Genomic DNA, 21,521 nt, shown 5'->3' on the forward strand with positions numbered 1-21,521 from the left:
CCCTCTCTAAATTTCTTTATCTCTCTTGAAATTGGATTCAACAATGGCAGAGAAGCAACGACGTGGCCTGCCTTTTCAAGATTTGAAAATTTTCATATTTGTTTTTTAAATGGTTATTAATAAATACAGAAACAGTTTCATCTTTTTTTTTTCTCATTGACCGAACAGTATAATTTATAAAAATTGACATACAAAGTGTTCTTCTATTAAAATGGATGAGCTTTTTAGTAATTTCATAAACAAATACCACTTTGTACACTTGGACAGACGCCCCTGAGAAGGGTACAAGTGTTTCTAAAATGTTTTTAAAAGGGCTTAAATTAAACCACAAGTCTACTACTCGTCCAGTCTCATGTCTCGCTTTCAAATCAGAATTTCCCCTTCCTTCCACCTCTCCACAGACAACGGAAGAACGATAAAGAGTGAAATGGCAGATTCAAAGGTAGATACCATCTCCCGACTAGCCCAGTGGAGGATCGAGAACTTTGGCTCTTTCTCCTACAAAAAATCCGATCCTTTCAAGGTCGGAATCTGGAACTGGTAAGTTTAGTAATTTATAGTATCTACAAACACAGATTTTATGGTTGTAGTTGATTTATTTGTTTTTGTTTTGTTAGGCACTTGTCTATAGAGAAGAATCGGTACTTGTACATTCGTTTATTTCCAGAGCCGTCTCGAGCTTCCAAAGAACAGCCTCCTATCGCTAGATTTGTTCTTCGTGTCTCAAATGCTGGTGCTAATAATCGCAGGCCTTATATCTCTCCAGGCATGCTTCCATCGCTCTCTCTGTCTATCCTTTTCTTTTCTTTATCTTATTACATGTTTGTATACGGGATTTTCAATGGAGTCTGTGTAACCGTGCAAGCTTAAAGATGTTATCAAAGAAAAACATGGGCTTCTCTTGGGTTATCTAGAAGGCACCAGAGATATGTAGAATCGGTATCCAGAATACGGAACTGTTTGCATTTTTTTATTTTTTTAAAATGGCTTTGATTCCTTAGTAAAGGAGGCCTTTTGCCGGGGCTTTCTTTTCTGCGAAGTGTATTCAAGGTAGGTCTTGTTGTTTCAGTTGGGTCTGTGCTTGCTTTATAAAGTTTTGCTTTTTCCAAACAAGGATGCAAGCTGTTCTTTTAGTCGAATAGTCTGGTGTTTCTTTCTTTCTGCTTTCCCTCTTGGTGCTTACTTTCTGCCTTTATCATTAGAAATCGCACAAGTATTGGCTGTTTGATTTTTTCCTCTAATTATTACTAGTTTTAGCACCATGAGTTCGTTACCAGAAGTCTTGCTTGTATGTTCCAGTCGCTATATACTGAGGAAGTAGGAATCTCCTCACTGATCTAGCGACGCGGGTAATGATAAACTTATCTGTCCGAGTCCCAACCATCTCATCAAGGGAGGTCTAACTGAACACTATCAAAATTGAAATCAGAATTAGAAAGCGATGACTGTGAGCTCATCACCGTATAGTGCTTGTTAACATAACAATTTATGTGGTTTGGATTCCAATTCCTTTAACAACATGGAATATGGGTTTGTTAGAGATTATGTCAGGCAGATTTTTGGTGCTTTCTGAATCTGAAGAAAACTGTCCTGTAATAAATGAGTTTGTTGCTCCTTCTCTGAGCAATATTGTGAAAGTAAATTCTGACAGATTAGTAAATGTTTATTGTTCTCGGAAAGAACCTAGTTGTTGAAATGAGTGTAATGGTTATTATAAAAGGATTCCTGTGACACTGAATTGTTTCATGCTGCAGTTCATGAGAGAACGCTCCGGACAAGTGAGGACTTTGTCTGGCCTGTTGATTCTTCCTTCCATGGTCGCCTCATCATTGATGTTGAATTTCTAGACCTCAAAATCTGCCCTCTGAATGTGAGCACCTTTAGACCATGTTTTTTTTGGAGAAGCCATGGTGTTAATTGCTGAATGATGCTTTTAGTTTATAACTAATAATGGTGGATGGTTTGATTTTTCATTTTGAGCCCAAAGCTGAACTTTGGTGGACAATAGTCATGATTCATTTCCTCTTCAACTGGCACAATCTGAGATGAATCTTTAGACGAAAATACATTTCACAGCACATAAGATGGGAATGTGATCTTGCATGTGAATATTTTGTATTTGTCTGGTTATTGTTGAACTGCTGTCATTTTTCTTCTACTCAAGGTTTAAAAATCCATTTTTTTTCCTGTCAACAACTCAGGGTGGGGAAGCAAGTTCCATATGGCCAGGTGATGGAATGATGCCGTCTGTTTCAACTCAAGGCACACTTCGCTGTCTCTCTCGCATGCTGGATGAGGCCATACATGCTGACGTTACCATTCATACTGCTGATGGCACCCTGAGTGCACACAAGGCAATTCTTTCTGCAAGTTCGCCTGTTTTCATGAGCATTTTCGACCACGGCCTCAAGGAAAAGGAGTCCTCCACAATCAACATAGAAGATATGACACTGGAATCTTGCATGACGCTCTTGAGTTACTTGTATGGAACCATCAAGCAAGAGGATTTTTGGAAGCATCGTGTATCACTGCTGGGGGCAGCGAACAAATATGACATTGCAGCCCTCAAGGATGCTTGCGAAGAAAGCCTCTTGGAAGACATCAATACCATGAATGTCCTTGAGAGGATGCAAGAGGCTTGGCTTTACCAGTTGAACAAGCTGAAGAAAGGATGCTTGGCCTACTTGTTTGACTTTGGAAAAATATATGATGTTAGAGATGAAATCAGTAAGTTTTTCAGGCATGCCGACAAGGAATTGATGGTAGAAATGTTTGAAGAGGTGCTTACAGTTTGGAAACCTGTATAATTAGTTAATTTTGTGAGGTACTTGCTTTTGAAAGTCCTCACTGTTTAGATAGTTGTGTGTAACTATGAAGCCTTGCAAAAATGTCACGCGTTCAGCTCTGAGAGCATGTAAAACCCTGTTGCGTGCTTGTCTGGAGTGGACTGATTACCTTAAATCTTGTTGCTCACTCCAAAAGATAAGATTGATGTACGGGTGTATAGTGACTGAACAAGAATACATGAATGCTAGTGGCCAGATTGCTTGTTGCCACGGGCAAAGGGCTGTTATTCGTGCTTCCGTGAACTTGAGCCATACAGGCCTGGAAAATGGAATTTATACCTGCTTCGACATCCTTCTTTCTTTCCAGTCTATCTGCCAAGTGATTCAGTGACCACCTACGTGAATAATCTTTCTGACATGGTTGGAGTTTGGATAATTTTTTCACGAACTATAGTCATCAGAGTTAAACTCCTCTTTTTGGTTGATTTGTTTTGGCTGGCTCTGTAGAGGTTCCAGCAAGGCTGGGGTCACCTGCTTCTTCTTCTTCTTCTTTTATAACAATGGACACCTGCTCATGACATCCATGGATGGATCCTTGCTCTTCCCCCCTCCTTTTCTTTCGATTTTCTTTTTGTCCAACCTCGTGTGTATTACTGGCTAGTTATTTAATATTAAAAGCGAGAGAGAGGGAGGGAGAGAGAGTCAAACATAACATCCGTCATGATCTGAATAATCCGACTGCATAAACAAAAGTAAAATGCTGATTTTTACGAAGTCCTTCACTTGTAAATATTTGTTTATAAATGAACTTGTGACATTTTGAGATTCGAAGACACCACTAGATCATTAAAAGTACCTTGATTTTCTTTTGAAAGTTAAAATTCAGGTAAGATTTGAATTTAAACCAACCTCTTGCCATGCCCAATTCTGGTTCTAGGCCTTCCCCTGGTTTCCCAATGGCGTCCCTGCCTGGGACCACTCTTTGGTCAACTGGAAAGCCGCCCTCAGGATCCCAACCATCCTTATTACCGCCCAATGTAGCAGCAGGACGACTCGCTGGCCCTCCTGTTAGTCAGCCCCCACCTCCTTTAGCTTCCAGACCGTCGCCTCCGGGGTCAATGCCCTCTTCTATGCGTGGTCCCGCAGTGCCTCCTTCTGGTGGCTTCCCTTCTCCTGGTTCACCTAGTGGTCCTACTGTTCCGCCACCACCAGGGGTTCGCGCGAGTCCTTTTGCTTCGTCTTCTCCGTTGAGTTCTGGTCCAGTTGTTAACATATTGAGCGTGCCACCTAATGAAGCAGTGAGTAATGGGATGTCGTTTGCTTCTGGTTCTATGCTTGGTGGGCCTAGATTCCCTCCAGTTAGCAGTACCCCACCACCACCTATGGGATCTCCACCAATTGTTTCAGCTCCAGCTCCCCCTCAAGCTCCACCAGTTTCTTCTATGCAATCACGGCCGCCATTTTCTGCTGGAGGTCCAGGTGTGCCGCCACCTTTTTTAGCGGGATCTCAAGGTGTACCGCCACCCCCAGGTCCTCCCTCTGGAGCACAGACATGGTCACTGCAACCTCAGCAGGTGAGCAATTTCTTTGACATCTGTTGTTTGCTTATTTTACAACTGAACTATATTTTATCTATATTGTTATATCATGGACCATGTTTCACCCTATTCCATCTAATTTAAGTAGTTGCGAGAATTGAGATCTCCTCCAGAGATTAAATGGGAGGGAATTCAGAATTATTAATGTTTCAAAGTAGTCAATTTTCTGAAAAAGTTCTATTTTGATGCCTTCCGTGTTCCCCTTTTGATATCTGTGGAACTCTCTTTTCGTTTGCATGTCTTGGATTTAATGTAGATGCATTTCTTCTTCTTGCTAAATCATTAGCAATTTTGATATTAGTGGAACTCTCCTTTTGTTTGCATTTCGTGGGTTTAATGTAGATGCATTTCATCTTCTTGCTAAACATCAACCTTAACTCTGAATATCTAACCCTTTTGCTGGCTCCCACACTTTCCTGGTTTCACGCAGCCACCTACAAAGTTTGGAACGCCTCCACATTTAGCAAACCAAGGTATGATGTCTATATCGCCTGCTATGGGCCAAAATGGAGCCTCTCTTGCAGGGCAACCAAAGATGCATAGCAAGAGTGTTCCAAGGTCCACTCTAACCTCTGAATCAATCCATCATGAAACAAGTCTGAACTATCAGGCTAACCCTCCTCCCGCATGTCATGTGAACTTCTTATGGAAGGGGCATATTGCTTGATTTGTTTTGATACTGGCTAGAGCAGATTCTATGATTTGATCATTTTTTCTTTGTATTTCTTTTATTCCTTGTATATTTTTTTGGGTAGAAAAATGAAATGTTAATGCAGTAAAATGGAGGAAAGTAAAGAACAGGAGGATGAGAATTCCACGCAAACTTGAAAAAACTAAAGCATTAGAAGAAAAAAGACAAACACCAAATCCCTTCAATTCTGCATTTTTTGTTTTTGCCAAAAATAATCTCACGTATGCTGTCTTTGCTTGTGTAGAACCAGGTTCTATATATTGTTCGTTCCTTTTTTTTTTCTCATTACATTTGATGTTTTGAAGCCTGCTTCAAGTGAGTAAATAGCCAGAGACTCTGGTAATTGCAGTCCACGATACATGAGGTGTACTATCAATCAGGTCATGTTTGAGCATTTAGTATCTTTGAGTAAGGAGAATTATATTATGTTACAAGGTGTAGGACCTGGCCCATTAGAATGGTGATAACTTTGTACTTTTCTTTGATTGTTTTACTACAGATCCCTTGTATGCTTTCGAATGAACTAAAAGGTTATATGTTATGCCAAATTTTGGTAAATATTTCCTCGCATCCTAAGGAATAATTGTTAATCTCACAGTTCTTGGGAGGAAATCTCAATTTTTTACTGGTTTATCTGATCATCAAACTAACAATTTTAAACTGCAATTCTGTGTTTATGCTATTGAGTTTTCTTGATATAGGTTGTGGACTTTGGGGAAAGTGGTCCTGTGAGGTGTTCTCGTTGCAAAGGTTACATAAATCCTTTCATGAAACTCATTGATCATGGAACTGGAAGACGATTCACCTGTAACTTTTGTGGTCAGTATATTTTTTTTTATTATCTAATCCAATGAACTTAACTCTCAGCTAAGAATGTCTATTAAGATGAGTGGATCAGTGGACCAATGGGTCATTTTTTAAGCATGAGTAGTTGCCATATCATTAAGCCTTTTCTTGCAAGTTTATATGTTGTATATTTACTATACAACGAAGTGCTGCATTTAGGCATCTTTTGTGCCTGAACTTACATACTCACATTTCTTTGCTAGGAAGATATGCCGTTGCTTCTTCTTTCTTTTCGTACTTTCCTTTTATTTTGAGGTGGATGATCACCCGTGCTTATTCTTCACTCACTTCTAAAGATCAGAGTTCCTAGACTGCCCTCCAAAATGTAAATGTTTTATAGCTGAACGTGTGTCTTTCCAGTCTGCTTGAACACCCACTAGCAAATTATCTAAAAAAGCTTCCGAAGCTGGACTCAGCAAAGAGGCCAAGAAACTATTTTTATTCTATGGCAATTACCTTGATAGATATTGATCAACTAAACAAACAAAAAGTGTAGAAGGGCCGCAATAAGAAAATGTCAAGAGTAAAAAGACCAAATATATGATAAATCCGGTAGAGGAATGGTCTAACATTTCTAGTCATTTGTTGTGAAATTTCATTGGACATACTATCCTATTTCTGTGGTTCTATCTTCAGAAGGCTACTATATCCTTAAATTATTTTTAGCACTCATTTGGGTGTACAGAATCTGGTCTATTTCATGCTTTGACATATAAGTAACAGCTATAGATTGTAATACCGCATGAACCTCTTTGCTTGCAGGGTTTGCTGAAGAGACTCCCGTGGCTATCAGTGCAACCTGGGTCCAGATGGTAGGCGCAGGGATGCTGATGAAAGGCCTGAACTGTGCAGAGGAACGGTGGAATTTGTTGCTTCAAAGGAGTACATGGTCAGTTAAGTAAATGAGATTTTTAGCTTTTTAGTTTTTGCTATCTGCTTTCTCCAAACCAGATCTGTTTTGCCCCATGACATAAAGGATAACACTGAACAAATTTTTCTCAGAAAATTTATTTTCTAAGAATAGATACCATTAGCAGATATCATTTCTTAGCAAATTTTATGATAGGAGCAAGTTTTCTTGGGGTTTAGTGGAGGTGTCTGGTGATGCTGTGACTGAAAACAATATTGCATTATGATATACTGTTATTTTTGGATAAAAAGACGGGACTTGCGTTAGGTTTCAGCTGTTTAATTGTTGGGTGAAAAATTAAAATTATAAGAACCGAGAAATGAATTAAAGCTGAAGTTATGGGGACCAAAAGGTGTCTTTTCACGGTATTGACTGTGTCCTGTTCCCTGTTCCTATGAAATTGTTTTAAATAATGACCAGTTCCTTTCGTTTTGCAGATTGGCTGTGACAAAACCATAATGGCAACACTAAAGCATGATGGCAAGTTGCGGGACGGCTCAGAATGTGCCTTTCAGGTACCTGCTGATATTGTTGTTTCTTCTGTGCCAGAATTCTCCAACCTCATTGCCCTCTGCTATGTTTGGCTTCTTGCATCTTTTGTTTTAGTTCTTAGTTTCTATCTTCTTAATTGAAATATGTACTTTATTTGCAGTGTGCCCTTCTTTACACCACTCTGTATGGCCAAAGAAGAATATGATCAGCAATTTGTTTTGCTCCGGTGACCTTGAATCCCAATTTGCTTATTTCTTGAAACAAGGTGCTTGATTCTTTTTGTACAGTTTTATTGCCTCTCCTCTGTACAATTGCACTTGGTTATGACAGCTACCAGCTACATCCAGTAATCATATTATACATTAAATCTCTCTCTCTCTCTGTCCTTTTGTCTTTTTTATTATTATTAAAATTACTCTCCTTGTTTGGTGCCCTGTTTGTCATTTAAATTGATTTTTTTAAAATTTAATTTTTATTTTTTTAAATTTTTTAAATTTGTTTTTGATACTGATATAAATAAATTATTTTAATATATTTTTAAATAAAAAATACTTAAAAAAACAATCATACACTCTCAAGATTTCTGCACATATAAATTGTTAAAGGACAAATACATAGAATGTATACATACCCATTAGTCCAGACTTTTTAAATTAAAGATGATGCTGCAAGCCCTCACACGTGCAGGTTTGTTTGGGTACGTGATTGAACAGAGTACAAAATAGCTCTTTAAAAGTATCGTTTTTATATTGTTAATTTTTTATTATATTATTAATTAAATTGCTTGGGTAAACTTACATGTATTTAGATTAATTTTATAATTTTTAAAATTAAAAATTATATAAATCTCTACTAACTATTATATTAGTAAATATAGGGCTCGAACATGAAATCATAGAAAAAATAAATTTTTTAATTTTAAATTTTTATTATTGGATCATCTATTAGATGAATGTTAGTTTTTTTATTTTATTTATTATTATTGTATCTTTTTTTATTCTTTTAATTTAAATTAGTTTAACTCATTAAACAGTAAATAAGTGGAGTCTCAATTCTTTTTTTAAAAGTGATTGCATCATCTTAGCTTTATTTTTTTATATTAAAAGAGACTTGAACCGGCCACGGTGTAACACTTCAAATCTCAAGCCAGCCAGCCAACCAACCATGAAAGGATCTAATTAAAAACCAAAAAAATATGGCAATAAAAAAAAAAAACTCAAAGGATGAAAAGAAAAAGGAAGAAGAAGAAGAAGAAGAAGAAGAAGCAAAGAGGGAGTCCAGAATAATTGAACAAATTTTGGCTAATTCTCAAATCAGATAAGCAACAGAACCGACTCAGTAATCCCCCTATAAAACCACGCCACTCCATCTCAAAGGCAAATCACTCTCTCATATCCTAAGCAACCCATATCGTAGCAAGAGCCGAGTGAATTAAAAGCTTTCAAAAAAATAAAACATTCTCTCTCTAATGGCACCGTCAACTATTTATCAATACCATATGCGCCAAGATTTCAGCACCAACGTTGACAGCAACAATTCCACCACCGATGCAATCATCATCCACTTACAATTCAGCCATGTTCTTGAACTATGTTACCCCGAAACCATACAGATACCTTTAAACACAACCAACGAATCCCACCTATTTCCACGCCAGCTCTTTTCATCACATGTAAATCGTGAGAGTATCGTTAAAGAAATACTTTCTAGCATGGGTTGTTCATCAGACTTCATTGAGAGTGCTGCCCCTGATATCTCCTCTTTTGCTTTAGACATGGTTACTAATCCATGCAATGCTAGTAGTAGCGAGGTACTAACTATGGTTTTGGCCATCCATGTTACTACTCCTTATGATGAACGTGAAGAGATTGATCGTGCTTTAAGCGAATCTTTAATGCAAGAAGCTTCAAGATTCAAGCCTGCAAGTAAATCATGTATTAATGGGTTAAAAAGAATGAGTCTTGAGGGTTCGTGTTCAATGAAAGAATGCATGGTATGCTTGGAGGAATTCTTGATGGGTAGCGAGGTTGTGTGTTTGCCCTGTGGGCATATTTTTCATGGAGATTGTATTGTTAGGTGGCTGGAGACTAGCCACTTGTGCCCTTTGTGCCGGTTTGCCATGCCTTGATGATCGAAGGTTATGGATTGGAATGGATATTTCTTGGAGTTGCATGATTTAGATCAAGGTAAAAATCTCTCTTTATATATATATATATATATATATTTTTGGGGTTTTCTGTTGCATATGCGATTTTTAAAAAGAAGAGCCTAGAATTGCTGACTCTTTTTATATCAAAAACAAAGAAAACCCCAAAATTGGTTGTACTTATTCTCTGTGCTGTGTGTCTTCAGTATCTGATACAAGGATTCGATTCTTTTGTTTTAATTGCAGGGGAAGCCAGAGGATACATTATATAATATACGCAAAACGACCGAGGCGGCTACCAAGGAATCAATGATAATCAGGACAATCAAGGTTGTCCCAGCCACTAAATCATTGCGGGTCAGGCTTTTTGGGAAGTGTTTGATGTAGCAAAGTTAAAGTTTCTGGTGACTGTTGGTTGGAAGCTACTTGCTTTGGGTTTGCATGTCTATGATGGAGATTGCTGGAACTCTTGTGGCTTTAGAGAAATCGCTTTGCCCACTGAATCACCTGGCCATTTTTCAAATTGAATACAAGGAAATGAGGTAGGGGGTTTATTTGTTACATGCTGCCATGTAGTAGTTAGCAATTTCTGTTTCAATTCCTAATTAAACTAGATGGTGGAGATTGATTCTGGTATAATTACTCCAATTATTATGAAGCCAACTAAAGATTTGTTGATTGCAGAGTGCCCTGTTGTGGATTCTTCTTGTAACAAGCCCATAAGACATGCCTCGTCCCTGATGCAAATGATGTCTTTGCTGGAGAAAATGAAATTGTAATGGGGAATGTGTTCCCGGAGATGATTCAAAAACGCTATTGAAAGGACCAATCACCATTCAGGCAAGCAAAAGAATCTCGTGGAATTCTTGCATTCTTTACATTCAAAGTTTCAAGCTTGTGAAAATTTTAGTACTTTGTTCTTTATATCTTGAAAATCTTGATTTTGGGGTTTGGTCCTGCTGCTTAATTTCTTGCATCATGTCTTTGTGCATTCAGTGTTCATGAAAATTTTGTTAACTTGAATGTTATGTATTTGCTTGAATGGGTTATCTCAGTTACATTTTGAGCTTATTCAGTGGGGGCTACTTGACCCCCTCCATGGGACTCCATGAAGGAGACCCAGCCATCTCCCCTTGTTTTCTAATTTGTGCAGAATGTTTGTCCTCTATGTTGGAGGAGCAGAGCATATAATGGAGACAAGTGAAGTCCATTATCAGTTTTTCAGAGGATGATAGTCTCATCGATTAAGGATTGAACATTTTAGAAATCTCGATGGCCTAGGAAGTATTAAGACCATTATCTGGTCCAAGGGGGCATATCTTAGGAACTCTCTGGGTTTTGAGAAGTGTTTTGTTAAGCAATTGCAATATTGGATTGAGTAACGAAATGGCAAGCAAGGAACAGTTAGAAGTCTATAACCTTAGGGATCTTTATTGCTGTGTCTTCTGTCAGAATAGCACCTGCTGACACAACTGGAGTTCATGTTTTTGATAAAGATTTTATGGTAGGATTCAGATATTTCTGCTGCAGAAATCTGAGTATTAATCAAATTTCTTAGGGTATAGACTTCTCGATGAAATAGTAATGGATGGTACTAACCCCAGCCCAGCAAATTTCCTGGTTCTAGGCTTCTTGAAGTTTGATAAGTTCAATGGATCGCCATGGTACAAACAATTCAGATGTCATTTCCATCGGATGTGAGACTATTGAGCAAATTCCTTCAGGTGATGGGACTCCCAATAATTGATTAGTATTATAGTTGGAATTGCTTATGATATATATGGATCACATACAGCTTATAACAAAGGGGCTATTTAACTGGGTGTAAGTAGACCAGAAATAAGGGAAGCAAGTTCTTCTTTGTTACAAGCCCTTTGTGATCCATGTTATGGGGTTTCATAATATTAGAAATAATAGATCATATGCAGCAAGCAGCCAAGGACATTCTTTAAACTAAACAAAATTGATAATGCATGCAGAAAATCTTCAGTGATAAAGAGCCACGATGTTACACAGAAGATGGATCGCTATTGAAGTTGAATATAACAATCACCTATGGACATGTTTGATACGGTGATGGCTTCGGCTGGCCAACTTTCAGCTGTCAGTGTGTAGCTCTTGAAGGTACTTTTAATCTTCAAATCAATGGCTTATTGAATATCAGAATAAAGCAACAACGCACTTGTCTGCTGATTGGCTGGACAATCCAATACCTTAGCTCCAGCAAAACAAGAACGGGTAGCCTACAGCTGCTGCTGTATTGCTCTGTTGTTGTTTTGATGGTCTCTTGCCCTAGCTTCATATTCTTTTCTTCGCTTCATTGGTTATGTTGCTACTACGATGCACCCATCCTCCTTTGAAGTGGTTGCTACCTAGCTGGATTCTGCTCTTGGATGGATATTGGCTGCGGTTGCCTTCAACAAGGAGAACATTGCAACAGACAACAGTGCTGGACTGCTATATATATATATATATCCGCTGAAATGCTGCTAGTTTTGTTACTGCAGGGTTACTAGCAGCATTTTTATTTCTGTTGCTGCAGACCTCGGGGGTTTGTTCTCAATATGTACTGCTGGCACTTCTACCGAGTCATGAAGTCCCATTTCTGGTGCAAGGGCCCGGCCAGAGGAGTCATTGTGCCTGCCATACTTGAGGTGGATCCCAGTTTCAGTTATGTTTCTACTGCATTGCTACTTCTGATATTGGCGTTGCAGTCCTGTTGCCGCAACTGATGCTGCTGCTGGTTCTGCTGTGTTTCTTTGGTTAGATCTTTGGGTTGTTTTGCCCTTCTCTCGCATTTTCAGTACTCTGATAGATAGCTGTTAGATGCGAACTGCAATTTTCTTTTCTTTTTTGTTGGTTCTGCTACATTGTAAATTCTTTGTCATTAATAAAATTCTATGATTTTCTTTTCCATCAACAACTTCGCTCCTGAATACATTCCATTTTCGAGAACCCAGCCTAGTAGCGTAGTCGTCGTCTTCTCTTACTGTAGTCAATGAATATTACCCGAGGACGAGGTACTGGCTCGTAGTCATGCTGTTCACGCATGGGCCAACGCTTTTTGTACGCTAGGCCATAAAATTCATTTTTTCCCCTTCCTCGTGTGCCATGAAGCTCATGGCACATAACATTATAATCACAATAATCCATAATAGGACATCCATTCATATAAATAACAATAAAGTAGCATTCAAAAGTTACAAGTCCTTAATACATCTTCGAACATGCACTTTATGAAAAACAATATTGATTAATAATTGTAATTTTTTTCATTAAATTTATAAAACTACAATGTATATTTAGAAAAATCACATGCGTCTAAATTGATTGTTGTGAGGAGGATGTACCAACATCACCTTTATCATTTTTGCCTCCTTTTCTTCCTCTTAAAAATCTTGAGCCTATGTTTGAGCCTCTCTTAAGAACACCAAATCTTCTCCCAATAGTGCTAGATCCTATTGATTCCTTGCCAAAACAACCAGATCCCCTTTCAACACAACTAGATTCTCTCACAATACTACCATCAGCAATTTGCTCAGCATAATCTTATTGACATGTCCTACAATCATATTTATATTGTTTGCAAATATTGCGTCGAAGTGTGGAAGACCTCTTCCTAGATGTACTAGGTCGATCTTTTTGTTATTCTCTTCGTGTATTATTTCTCAGTCTACCCACATTTTTTTTTTAATTTTGGAGGTATAACAATTACATCTTCTTGAGGATTAAGATTAACTTTTGGTAATAGATACACCACCTCAAAGTAAGCTTTTTTTAAATGTATCCACATTATAATAATCATTACACGTATCTTTTAACTCAATTTATTTGTGATTAACACAATGGATAACATATAAGCATGGAATACTAGTCATTGCCTATTCTTTACGTGAACATTGATGTTTTTTCAAATTAACACAATGCCTTGTTTAGCCTTCATAGGCTTAGTATTCATCACAACCAGCTACAATCATTCTTATATTCCTTTTTTTTAATAGATTTATCTAACACATTCTTAACATGAGGTATGGTTTTTGTTATCTAATTTTCAGATTGAGTAAATCTTTCATGAAACATGGCCATAAGTTTCAATCTAATCTTTTCTAGTAACAAAAAAATTGACATGTTCTTGTATTTTCCAATCTAGATGTTGAGTGAATCGGCCAAGTTATTAGTCACATTATCAACATTAACTTCAGGTCAAACATGTGTCTTTTCCAAGTCTTAATAGGGGTATTCTTCGACCAATTAACAGTTTTAGTGTTGACATCCGCAATGTCTCTCAAATGAGTATTGTAATTGAAATCCATATAAGCTTTAGATGTAACTCAAAAACTCATTCTCAACTCCAATCCATACAAGCCTTTCTTTTTGAAGTTGGCATAAATATGCCTTGAACAATGCCAATGCGTTGCCTTTGAGAATACCTCGACAACAACTTTAAGTAAACTCTAGAAAGTAAATTATGATAATTAGATAATAAAATTGCAAAATATAAGAAAATTAAAAAAAGGATAAAATTTCTAATACAATTAAATTAACCTTTTACCTATCAGACATTACATAAAATGGTCATTGACGAATTTCATGTTTTATAGATTCATATAAATCATATAAAAACCAATACCATGTTTCGTTGTTTTCACACTTAACAACAACATATGCATCGTAAAACAGACCATCATTTCCATCCAAACCTATCATACTCATCAATAAATCTCTATATAGACCCTTGAGATGACATTCATCAATTCCAAAGAAAGGCTTACATCCAAAAACAAAATATTCATTTATTGCTTTAAAACAAACATAAACGCGTTGAAACTTGGTGAATACGCATCCAAATTATAATTAGGGTCGAATCCTAAATATATATTAGATCCCGGATTATATTGCTTCACTAGTTAGATATATTTGAGGAGTATTTTAAAAGACTCCATATGAGTTCCTTCTATAAACTTCTTAGCCTTTGTTCTAACTCTTTATAATTACATATAATGTGATTTAATACCAAACTTATCATCTAAAATCATTAAAAGTGATTCATTGGATATATATAAGTTAGCACTAAATATTGTTAACAATTTATTTGCTATCTATAATGAATTTGCAGCTTTCATACTTGGTGGCCAAATACAAGTGTATTTGTCCCTTAATGACTTTATCATGAATGTCTAACTACTAAGAACGAGGAAACCATTTATCTATCAATCACAACCATCACCCATACATATGACACTAATTTTAACTTTCTGATTAATTTATCTTTTAACTTAATATTCATGTTTAACCTCATATTCTTACAATACATCTCTGAAATGAGTTATATTTTTAAAAATTAAACATTCTCATAATATTTATGTAATAGGTTATTTAGTTTGTGGGTAATGGTTAACCAAGATATTTAGGTAAATAGTTTTTTTTCCTAGCTTAGGAAACACCAAATTAATGGTAAAGCCCTAAGTACCTGCAAAAACAATCTCAATCGAGGGGACTTAAAGACCCCTTGATGATAAAGTCAGTAACTTTATGGGAAACATAATAAATAACTTTAAAAAACCTTAAATTCCAAGAACAAGTGATGTTTGTTTTTGTATTTTAAAATGATTAATACTCTAATATATATGTAAGCTCTTATAAAATAAAAAGATTTTGAACCCATATTTGGATAGTTTAAAGGGTATTTATATCCCTTAAAGCTTGTCATTTTTAAAGAAATGAAGGACTGAAAAGTCCTTTATTTTTTGTCACATTGATGAGGAATAAATATCTCTTACACATAATTAATGAGATGATAAGTGTGATAGGTCTCTTAAGAGACTTTTTGTACACCATTACCTTATATATGAATGGTTTATATAATTATTATAGAAGTAGGATTCCTTAGTCTTGGATACTCCAAACATGAGATGTAACATGATCTGAATTAAAGGACATAGCAGTTCATCCAACATGTTATATTTTCAGTTCAGATGTCCATCTAGAACCTAGCATATTACCTTGGGTTCAACTGACTATATTGGACCTGACATCTCGCCAAGTTCATAATACCTTAGATTTAATCGACGACTTAATCTAAGCATATTTGAGTCTGACATCTCACCAAACTCATCTTTTATTGAGTTCAGCTAACGACTGAACCCAAAAATATTTGGTCTAACATCTTGTCGGACCATGTTTTTTTAGCTTCAGTTGATTGTTGAACCCAAGTATTTTGGGTCTGGCATATCGCTAAACCCACTTTATTATAGACTTTCTCAAATCTTAAAAAGATACACTAAAAATAATTACTTTATCAAGGATAAAATTCTTAAATAGAAAGAAAACATAATAAAATTCAAATTCAAATACACATATAAAAATATTATACACATATTAATAAAAATCTTAATATAAAAAAATATCAAATTAGATAAAAGTTAGGTGAATCCATCACTTATTTTCACACACAACCCTGATAAAATCTTACCTGCATGTGGTTTTCTCACCATATAAAAAAGCAATCTAATTACATTGGACGATACTAGTTGAAATTTGTCATCCCTGTACATTTACTGCCTCTAAAAACAAAATCAACAATTATCTTTTTGATTTTAAAAGGAACCAATTGAAAAAAAAAAATTTCACTAAAATTTCATGCAATGTAAAACTAATTTATTCTAGTATTAAGATAGCATTAGCAAACTTAAACTAAACTTAAAAGTCCAAAGAAAGGAAATTTTTTTATGGAATCTCTCCACATCAAATTAATTATTTAGAATTTCTCAAAAAACAAAGTTACTTTAGAAAGTAATTAAAGCATCTTAGCGAACTATCCATTCAATGGGCGCATTGAAGCATTTACACGTAGCCCCGCAGGCAATATAGCGGTCAGTAGAAGAAAAGGAAAGAGAACCCCAGAAGCCTCCTGTGACTAGCAAGTGAAGCCGCCCTCCACCGCTATTTCTTCAGCAATACCCAGAACCCAAACAGAAAAGAAAAACACTGACACGAAAGCAAAGACAGAACATAAATTAGAAGATGTTCTTCTTCTTTGTAGGAGGAGTGGAGCAACAGGTGCGTCAAGTCCTGATATCAGGTGCGGGCAGATGCATAAGGTGCGCCTCTAAAGCTGATCTAGTGGAGTACGAGAAAGTTCTGAAGCTTTTCTTTATTCCTGTCTGGAAATGGCCTGGTAAAGAAACTGCTATGCATTGTAACAACTGCAATCTTATATTCCCCCAATCTTTTTCTCATCCACCTCCTAAGTCAGATTACTCCCTGCCGCGATCGGTGGTTACAGAAAGCCTGCGGTGTCATTTTTGTGACCGGGTTGTCGAGTCTGAGTTTAAGTTCTGTCCTTTCTGTGGGTCTTCTCTGTAATTAAATCGTGGGTTTGGGACCTTGGGTGGAATTGGGCTTTGCTTCTTGATATGTAATAATAAATTATTGTTTTTCTTTGTTTCGTCTACTGAAAGTAGTTGATTTTCAATGGTTGGTCTGATTTTGTTTTGTGTAGCAACAAAGAAGTAATTCGCACAAGGGAATTCAAGGAAGCTGTTTGCTTTCTGAGAAAAAGAATGAAGGAAATGTTAAAACACCTTCCATGAGACATGATAATATATTACGATACAGAAATTTACATCTCACAATGGTAAGAGATAGTCCAACACTTTAAGTGTTTTTCAAGAATTGGGAAAAAAAAATCTTGATGATGTCTTCATTGGCTGGAAGAGGAATCAAAAGGAAAGTAAGGAAAAGAAGAAAAAGAAAAAGATTTTGCTGTACACAAAATTAATAATGGTAGTGTACAGTTTCTCTTAATTTTACAAGGGCTTTGTGCTGTACAGATCACCATTATCTCTTCTCTGCCTCGGATCAATTAACAATTTCCGCTGAGTTTCTTGCGACTCTTCTTTTGAGAGACCAAAACCTAAACCACACTACCGTTCAACAGTGATTGGCTTCATTTGCAAGCGAATGCGAGATTGTTAAGGTGGAAGCGGGGGCCGATTACCAGAGAAGTATAATCCATTCTAGAGTTTGTTTTTCTTTACGTTGATTTCCTGAACGGCAATTGCTTTGCTCCTCTTTCAACAGCATCTCTCCATAGTCTGTATCTTACTCCTAGTTTATCATAAGATACTGGCCAATTCCACACGTTGGCACCGTTGATCATCCGCTCTTGCTGGCCGAGGACTAGTCGTAGATCCTCGTTCAAGACCTGTTTCATACAAGTTTGAATATTGGCTGGAAATGTGAGAGAAGCGTTATGGCAAAGGTATTAATTGGTATTATTGTTAATCATTCCCACCGTGGCACTTGGATTTAATAGGATCAAAACTGGTGGGATTGTGGCAAACTCCCAACTATTTGATCGCGCAGCGTTTTAGGTGGTGCCATGGTGGTGGTTTTTTAGTAAAAACTAGTAATAAGATGGTAAAAATAAACGTAATATAGAGCAAAACAGAAGGGAAATTTTGTACCTGTTCAGCAAAATGTTTCCATAGGTAATGCATGAAAGGAAAGTGCTTCAGCACGCCAGCAAAATCCAGTGACATTCTGTATAATAGCCTAGTCTTTTGTCTTGAGGAAGGCAAGCAAACATGAAGTTGGTGAAGGTGAGTTGCACACTCCCTGGTGCTTTGACCCTCTAGTTTTCCAGGCTTTGAGATCCCAATGGTTGATAACACCATGCAAGGTGGTCGAAATTCCATATCTATGGGATAAGGATCCCAATACCCTTGGAGGCTAGATGCAGGCGTCAAAAATTTCACCAAGCTGAGGATTTGGATCACAAACAAAACAAAGAGAGTTCAAGTCACATTTCCTTACCCTGACATAAAAGCTTTCACCACAAACACCAGTGAATTGATTCCTAGCACCAATCAGATATAAGGCAGATTGATCACAGATTAACGACTTGCAAATTGCAATCCAGACAGTAGTGCATTCAATTGTACATTGTCTTTCACATCATTTGAAATAAATAACGGGTTCACCATGTGGAAATCATTGAAAAACAGACAAACTTTTTCTTCTAATTGATATAATCTTTTCACCATCTTGAAGGATATGTTCCAGTTCACCAGTAAAAGTTAAAAGAACAAACCTTGGAACGGTCCACCCCTTGGCGAAGGTGGATGTGTGAGTAAAAGGGGCGTGTGCGAGATCTAAAAGGTTGTCCAGAAGTAGGCCGTGTTCCACTGGAAGTTCCATCACAATCTATCTTATGCAAGGCATTACGTTTATGAGATGACATGTTTATTAATAAATCACACAAGCATAATTTGCCAACCTTCCATCTTTTGCAAAAGTTTAAAGTATCTACAAATCATACCTCAGCATGGACTTGAAAACCTGGAGGGGGTTGTAATGACGGAAGGCTTGCTGCAGGAGGGTCACTACCAGGCCAAATCCAGATCATGCCTTCTTGCTCAAAACATGGCAATGATTTTACCTTCACATCAAGTAATCTTGTGGAAGGCATTTTCTCACATTTTCCATCTGTTGAGTATTCCCAGCCTGATGTTTATTGATCAACAAAATTTCAAGAATCAGTGATCTGTTCTTTCTTTCACCGCTTAATCATATGCTTTATGATTTATAAGCATTATTTACATGAAATTCAAATGATTTACTATATTTCTCACTGACCGTGGTAAGGACATTGGATTCGACCCTCATTCACTGAACCAAGGTGGAGAGGACATGCTCTATGTGCACAGGTGTTTCGAACACATCCTGGTTTCCCATCTTTGCCACGAAAGAGAACCCATGGTTCCTCGAAACAATCAATTGGAATCTGAAACAGAGAAGTGGCATAGGAATAAGAAGACAATCACAAGCCATTGAAATCACAAATGCTTCACAGGGGCAGCTCCTTCCCTCCCCTTTCAAAGTAAAATGTGAGCACAACTGTAGCAATAAAAATGTTTTTTATGTGCAAAGGCTGATGAGTTTCTTTCCATGATGGTATTTCACACATACAGAATGAATCACAATTGAAAAGAGTAGCTTACCATTGTGTCATCCTTCAGATCAGTGGTGAAAGCAACAGGATACCAGAAATTCTTAAGGCGAGGATGGTAAGGTTGAACTGGACCTGACACATTCAAGCTTTTCCGAGGCGAATTTCGTTTTACAGTATCCAGAGATTGAGTCGAAGTGCTGGGAGAAGGGGATTCTTGGTCAGGCTCTGCTTGGTTTCTATCTTGTAACAGCCTATCATTAACCAATTCTTCCATGTAAGCTAGTTTATCCAAAGCAGTAGCAACCCTTGCTTCAGATATATGAACCTGTTATCAGTCATGGGCCAGGCATTAACAAGTTAATGAAATTGTAAACCTCTAGAGCATCTCAACAGTTTGATGGTAAAAGTGGAAGAGTTTGCTTGATGGCACTTTGATGAATGTGCGTCTCACTTGATCTACATAATGGATCCTGATCTAGTGAATGCATGTAATCAATGATTGGTTATTTTTGTCTCAACAGGTGTGCATTTTCCATCAGCAATTATAGAGGATAATTTCCAAACCTGTCTGTGAGCTTGGGCTAACTCATCTTGCAACTCCGCAAGCTCCTTCTTCATGGTACCAATAGACTTGTAATCACGAGCTAAGGGATTTAGAACTTCAACAACCTGCAACCATATTTCTCAAGATGAGAGTTGAAAATTGCCTTGTTAAAACAATAATCTCGGTGTAATTTTATGCAATGACTTTCGACAGACCTTTTCATGAAGGATCATGATAGTAAGCAGATCTTGCCGAGCTCGCCAATCACAGTACTGAATATCATATCTCGCAACTTCAAGTGCTTGATAAAAATCCAAGAACTTCCCTTTAAACTGTGGCATCTTAGACCTCGGATCCTCCACGTCGAAGAGTGGACCCCATGTACTCTTCTTATCTAACAACCCACCTTCCTCCCCTAACACTGCAAGCACGCCAAACCCTCCTCTAACACCCTGAGAATTCACACACAGATCACCATTTAAGCCATAAAAGTTTAAAATAGCCTTAGCAGGAAACTATGATCACTATCTAACTTAGAACTAAACCAATAAATAGAATAAACACAAATAGGATCGGTCAACAAATGTCAGCGTACAGAGTTGACTATGATCACTATCTTACTTGGAACTAAACCAGTCAAATAAACTTTCCCTCGGATTGCCATATACCAAGATTAGTTTAGCGGGACAAAAATATCGAAAAAACACGTATTGTGAGGTTAAGCACCAGCACCATTGATAATTCAATTAACTCAATTAACTTTCCTCTAAATGTAGTAGACTAGAGCCCCGGTAACTTCAGCAGATAAACATACCAAAAAGTCCAATATCATAACATCAAATCATTTTTCTATCAAGTTAAGCAGATAGCATGATAGTATTTTAATGAATTAAAAGCCATTTCAATCCCTCAGCAGAGATATATACTTAAAAGAAAAGGAAGTTACGAATCAACAATTATAGCTATCCCTTCCACTAAATTTAGCAAGAACCCAGATAAACTTAGCAAGTAAATAAAGGCAAAAGGTTACCTTCTTACAGTTGAGCTTAGATGATCGGAATAGAGAGTTGGGTAGAGAGAGAGCTGCAGCAGTAGCAAAGGCGGTCATGGCGTTTGAAACTTTGCAAACAAAGCCGAGAGAGAGAGAGAGAGAGAGCGAAAAAGGGGAATCAGTTTTATTTGTTGATAAGAGGTTAGCGCTCCGAGCGATCTCCGCTGGCCTCCCATGGTTTGCCACGTGGAGAAACGTGGACTCCGTGGTCTAACACGTGGAAACTCCTTCTACCACATGCTTGCTCTTGTCTGAGAGAAGAGGATATTTTGGTACTTGCAATCGCGGGGCTTTCTGCTTCACATCTTGCCAGCTAGGATTCTCTAGATATCTTTCTCTATCTCCGCGTTTTCTTTTTAAATCTTCTTCTTCGACCACTACTATTTGTTTATTTATATTTCTTTTTTTTTTTCATGGATTTTGAATTCCCAGACTGTGTTGAAAAATCTTATGTTAGTCAAGATGTTGTTTGAAATAAAGAAATAAATGTGATGTGCATTGA

The 21,521-nt window shown here is 37.2% G+C and overlaps 4 protein-coding genes and 1 long non-coding RNA gene across 11 annotated transcripts; 4 read left to right on the forward strand and 1 right to left on the reverse strand.

The window, feature by feature from the left end:
• The first annotated feature begins 308 nt into the window (after positions 1–308).
• Positions 309–3,073, forward strand: LOC133692594 (BTB/POZ domain-containing protein At1g21780-like). The gene is made up of 4 exons (XM_062113662.1): positions 309–540; positions 618–766; positions 1,755–1,870; positions 2,202–3,073. Exons 1-4 carry the CDS (start codon positions 353–355, stop codon positions 2,805–2,807), a joined length of 1,059 nt encoding a protein of 352 aa, XP_061969646.1. The 5' UTR covers positions 309–352; the 3' UTR covers positions 2,808–3,073.
• Positions 3,074–3,219: 146 nt separating this feature from the next.
• Positions 3,220–7,696, forward strand: LOC133692595 (protein transport protein SEC24 B-like). Of its 5 annotated transcripts, none has more exons than XR_009841957.1 (5): positions 3,220–4,360; positions 5,777–5,894; positions 6,684–6,810; positions 7,269–7,346; positions 7,484–7,587. XR_009841957.1 is itself a non-coding variant. In XM_062113663.1 (5 exons), the coding sequence occupies exons 1-5, from the start codon at positions 3,704–3,706 to the stop codon at positions 7,526–7,528; spliced, it is 1,029 nt and encodes a 342-aa protein (XP_061969647.1). In that variant the 5' UTR covers positions 3,220–3,703; the 3' UTR covers positions 7,529–7,696. The 5 variants fall into 5 exon arrangements, 1 of the variants encoding a protein (XP_061969647.1); XM_062113663.1 differs by having other exon boundaries at positions 6,684–6,814; positions 7,484–7,696; XR_009841959.1 differs by lacking the exons at positions 7,269–7,346; positions 7,484–7,587 and adding an exon at positions 4,815–5,483 and having other exon boundaries at positions 5,575–5,894; positions 6,684–6,714.
• A 1,917-nt stretch (positions 7,697–9,613) lies between these two features.
• On the forward strand, positions 9,614–12,384 carry LOC133691849 (uncharacterized). Of its 2 annotated transcripts, XR_009841745.1 has the most exons (3): positions 9,614–10,011; positions 10,154–11,193; positions 11,449–12,384. It is a non-coding gene; the product is annotated as an uncharacterized LOC133691849 (long non-coding RNA). The 2 variants fall into 2 exon arrangements; XR_009841744.1 differs by having other exon boundaries at positions 10,154–12,384.
• A 3,901-nt stretch (positions 12,385–16,285) lies between these two features.
• LOC133692338 (uncharacterized) lies at positions 16,286–16,911 on the forward strand. Its single transcript, XM_062113207.1, has one exon. It carries the CDS (start codon positions 16,493–16,495, stop codon positions 16,832–16,834), a length of 342 nt encoding a protein of 113 aa, XP_061969191.1. The 5' UTR covers positions 16,286–16,492; the 3' UTR covers positions 16,835–16,911.
• Positions 16,912–17,041: 130 nt separating this feature from the next.
• Positions 17,042–21,153, reverse strand: LOC133692336 (chlorophyllide a oxygenase, chloroplastic). Of its 2 annotated transcripts, none has more exons than XM_062113204.1 (9): positions 20,999–21,153; positions 20,184–20,420; positions 19,989–20,093; positions 19,474–19,749; positions 19,109–19,256; positions 18,792–18,976; positions 18,564–18,676; positions 17,938–18,232; positions 17,042–17,675 (listed from the first exon to the last, which is right to left on the reverse strand). In XM_062113204.1, the coding sequence occupies exons 1-9, from the start codon at positions 21,074–21,076 to the stop codon at positions 17,505–17,507; spliced, it is 1,608 nt and encodes a 535-aa protein (XP_061969188.1). In that variant the 5' UTR covers positions 21,077–21,153; the 3' UTR covers positions 17,042–17,504. The 2 variants fall into 2 exon arrangements, with proteins under 2 accessions (XP_061969188.1, XP_061969189.1); XM_062113205.1 differs by having other exon boundaries at positions 21,007–21,146.
• Between the last annotated feature and the right edge of the window lie 368 nt (positions 21,154–21,521).

This window comes from Populus nigra, chromosome 4 (assembly GCF_951802175.1).
Source record: "Populus nigra chromosome 4, ddPopNigr1.1, whole genome shotgun sequence".
NCBI classification, from domain to species: domain Eukaryota; kingdom Viridiplantae; phylum Streptophyta; class Magnoliopsida; order Malpighiales; family Salicaceae; genus Populus; species Populus nigra.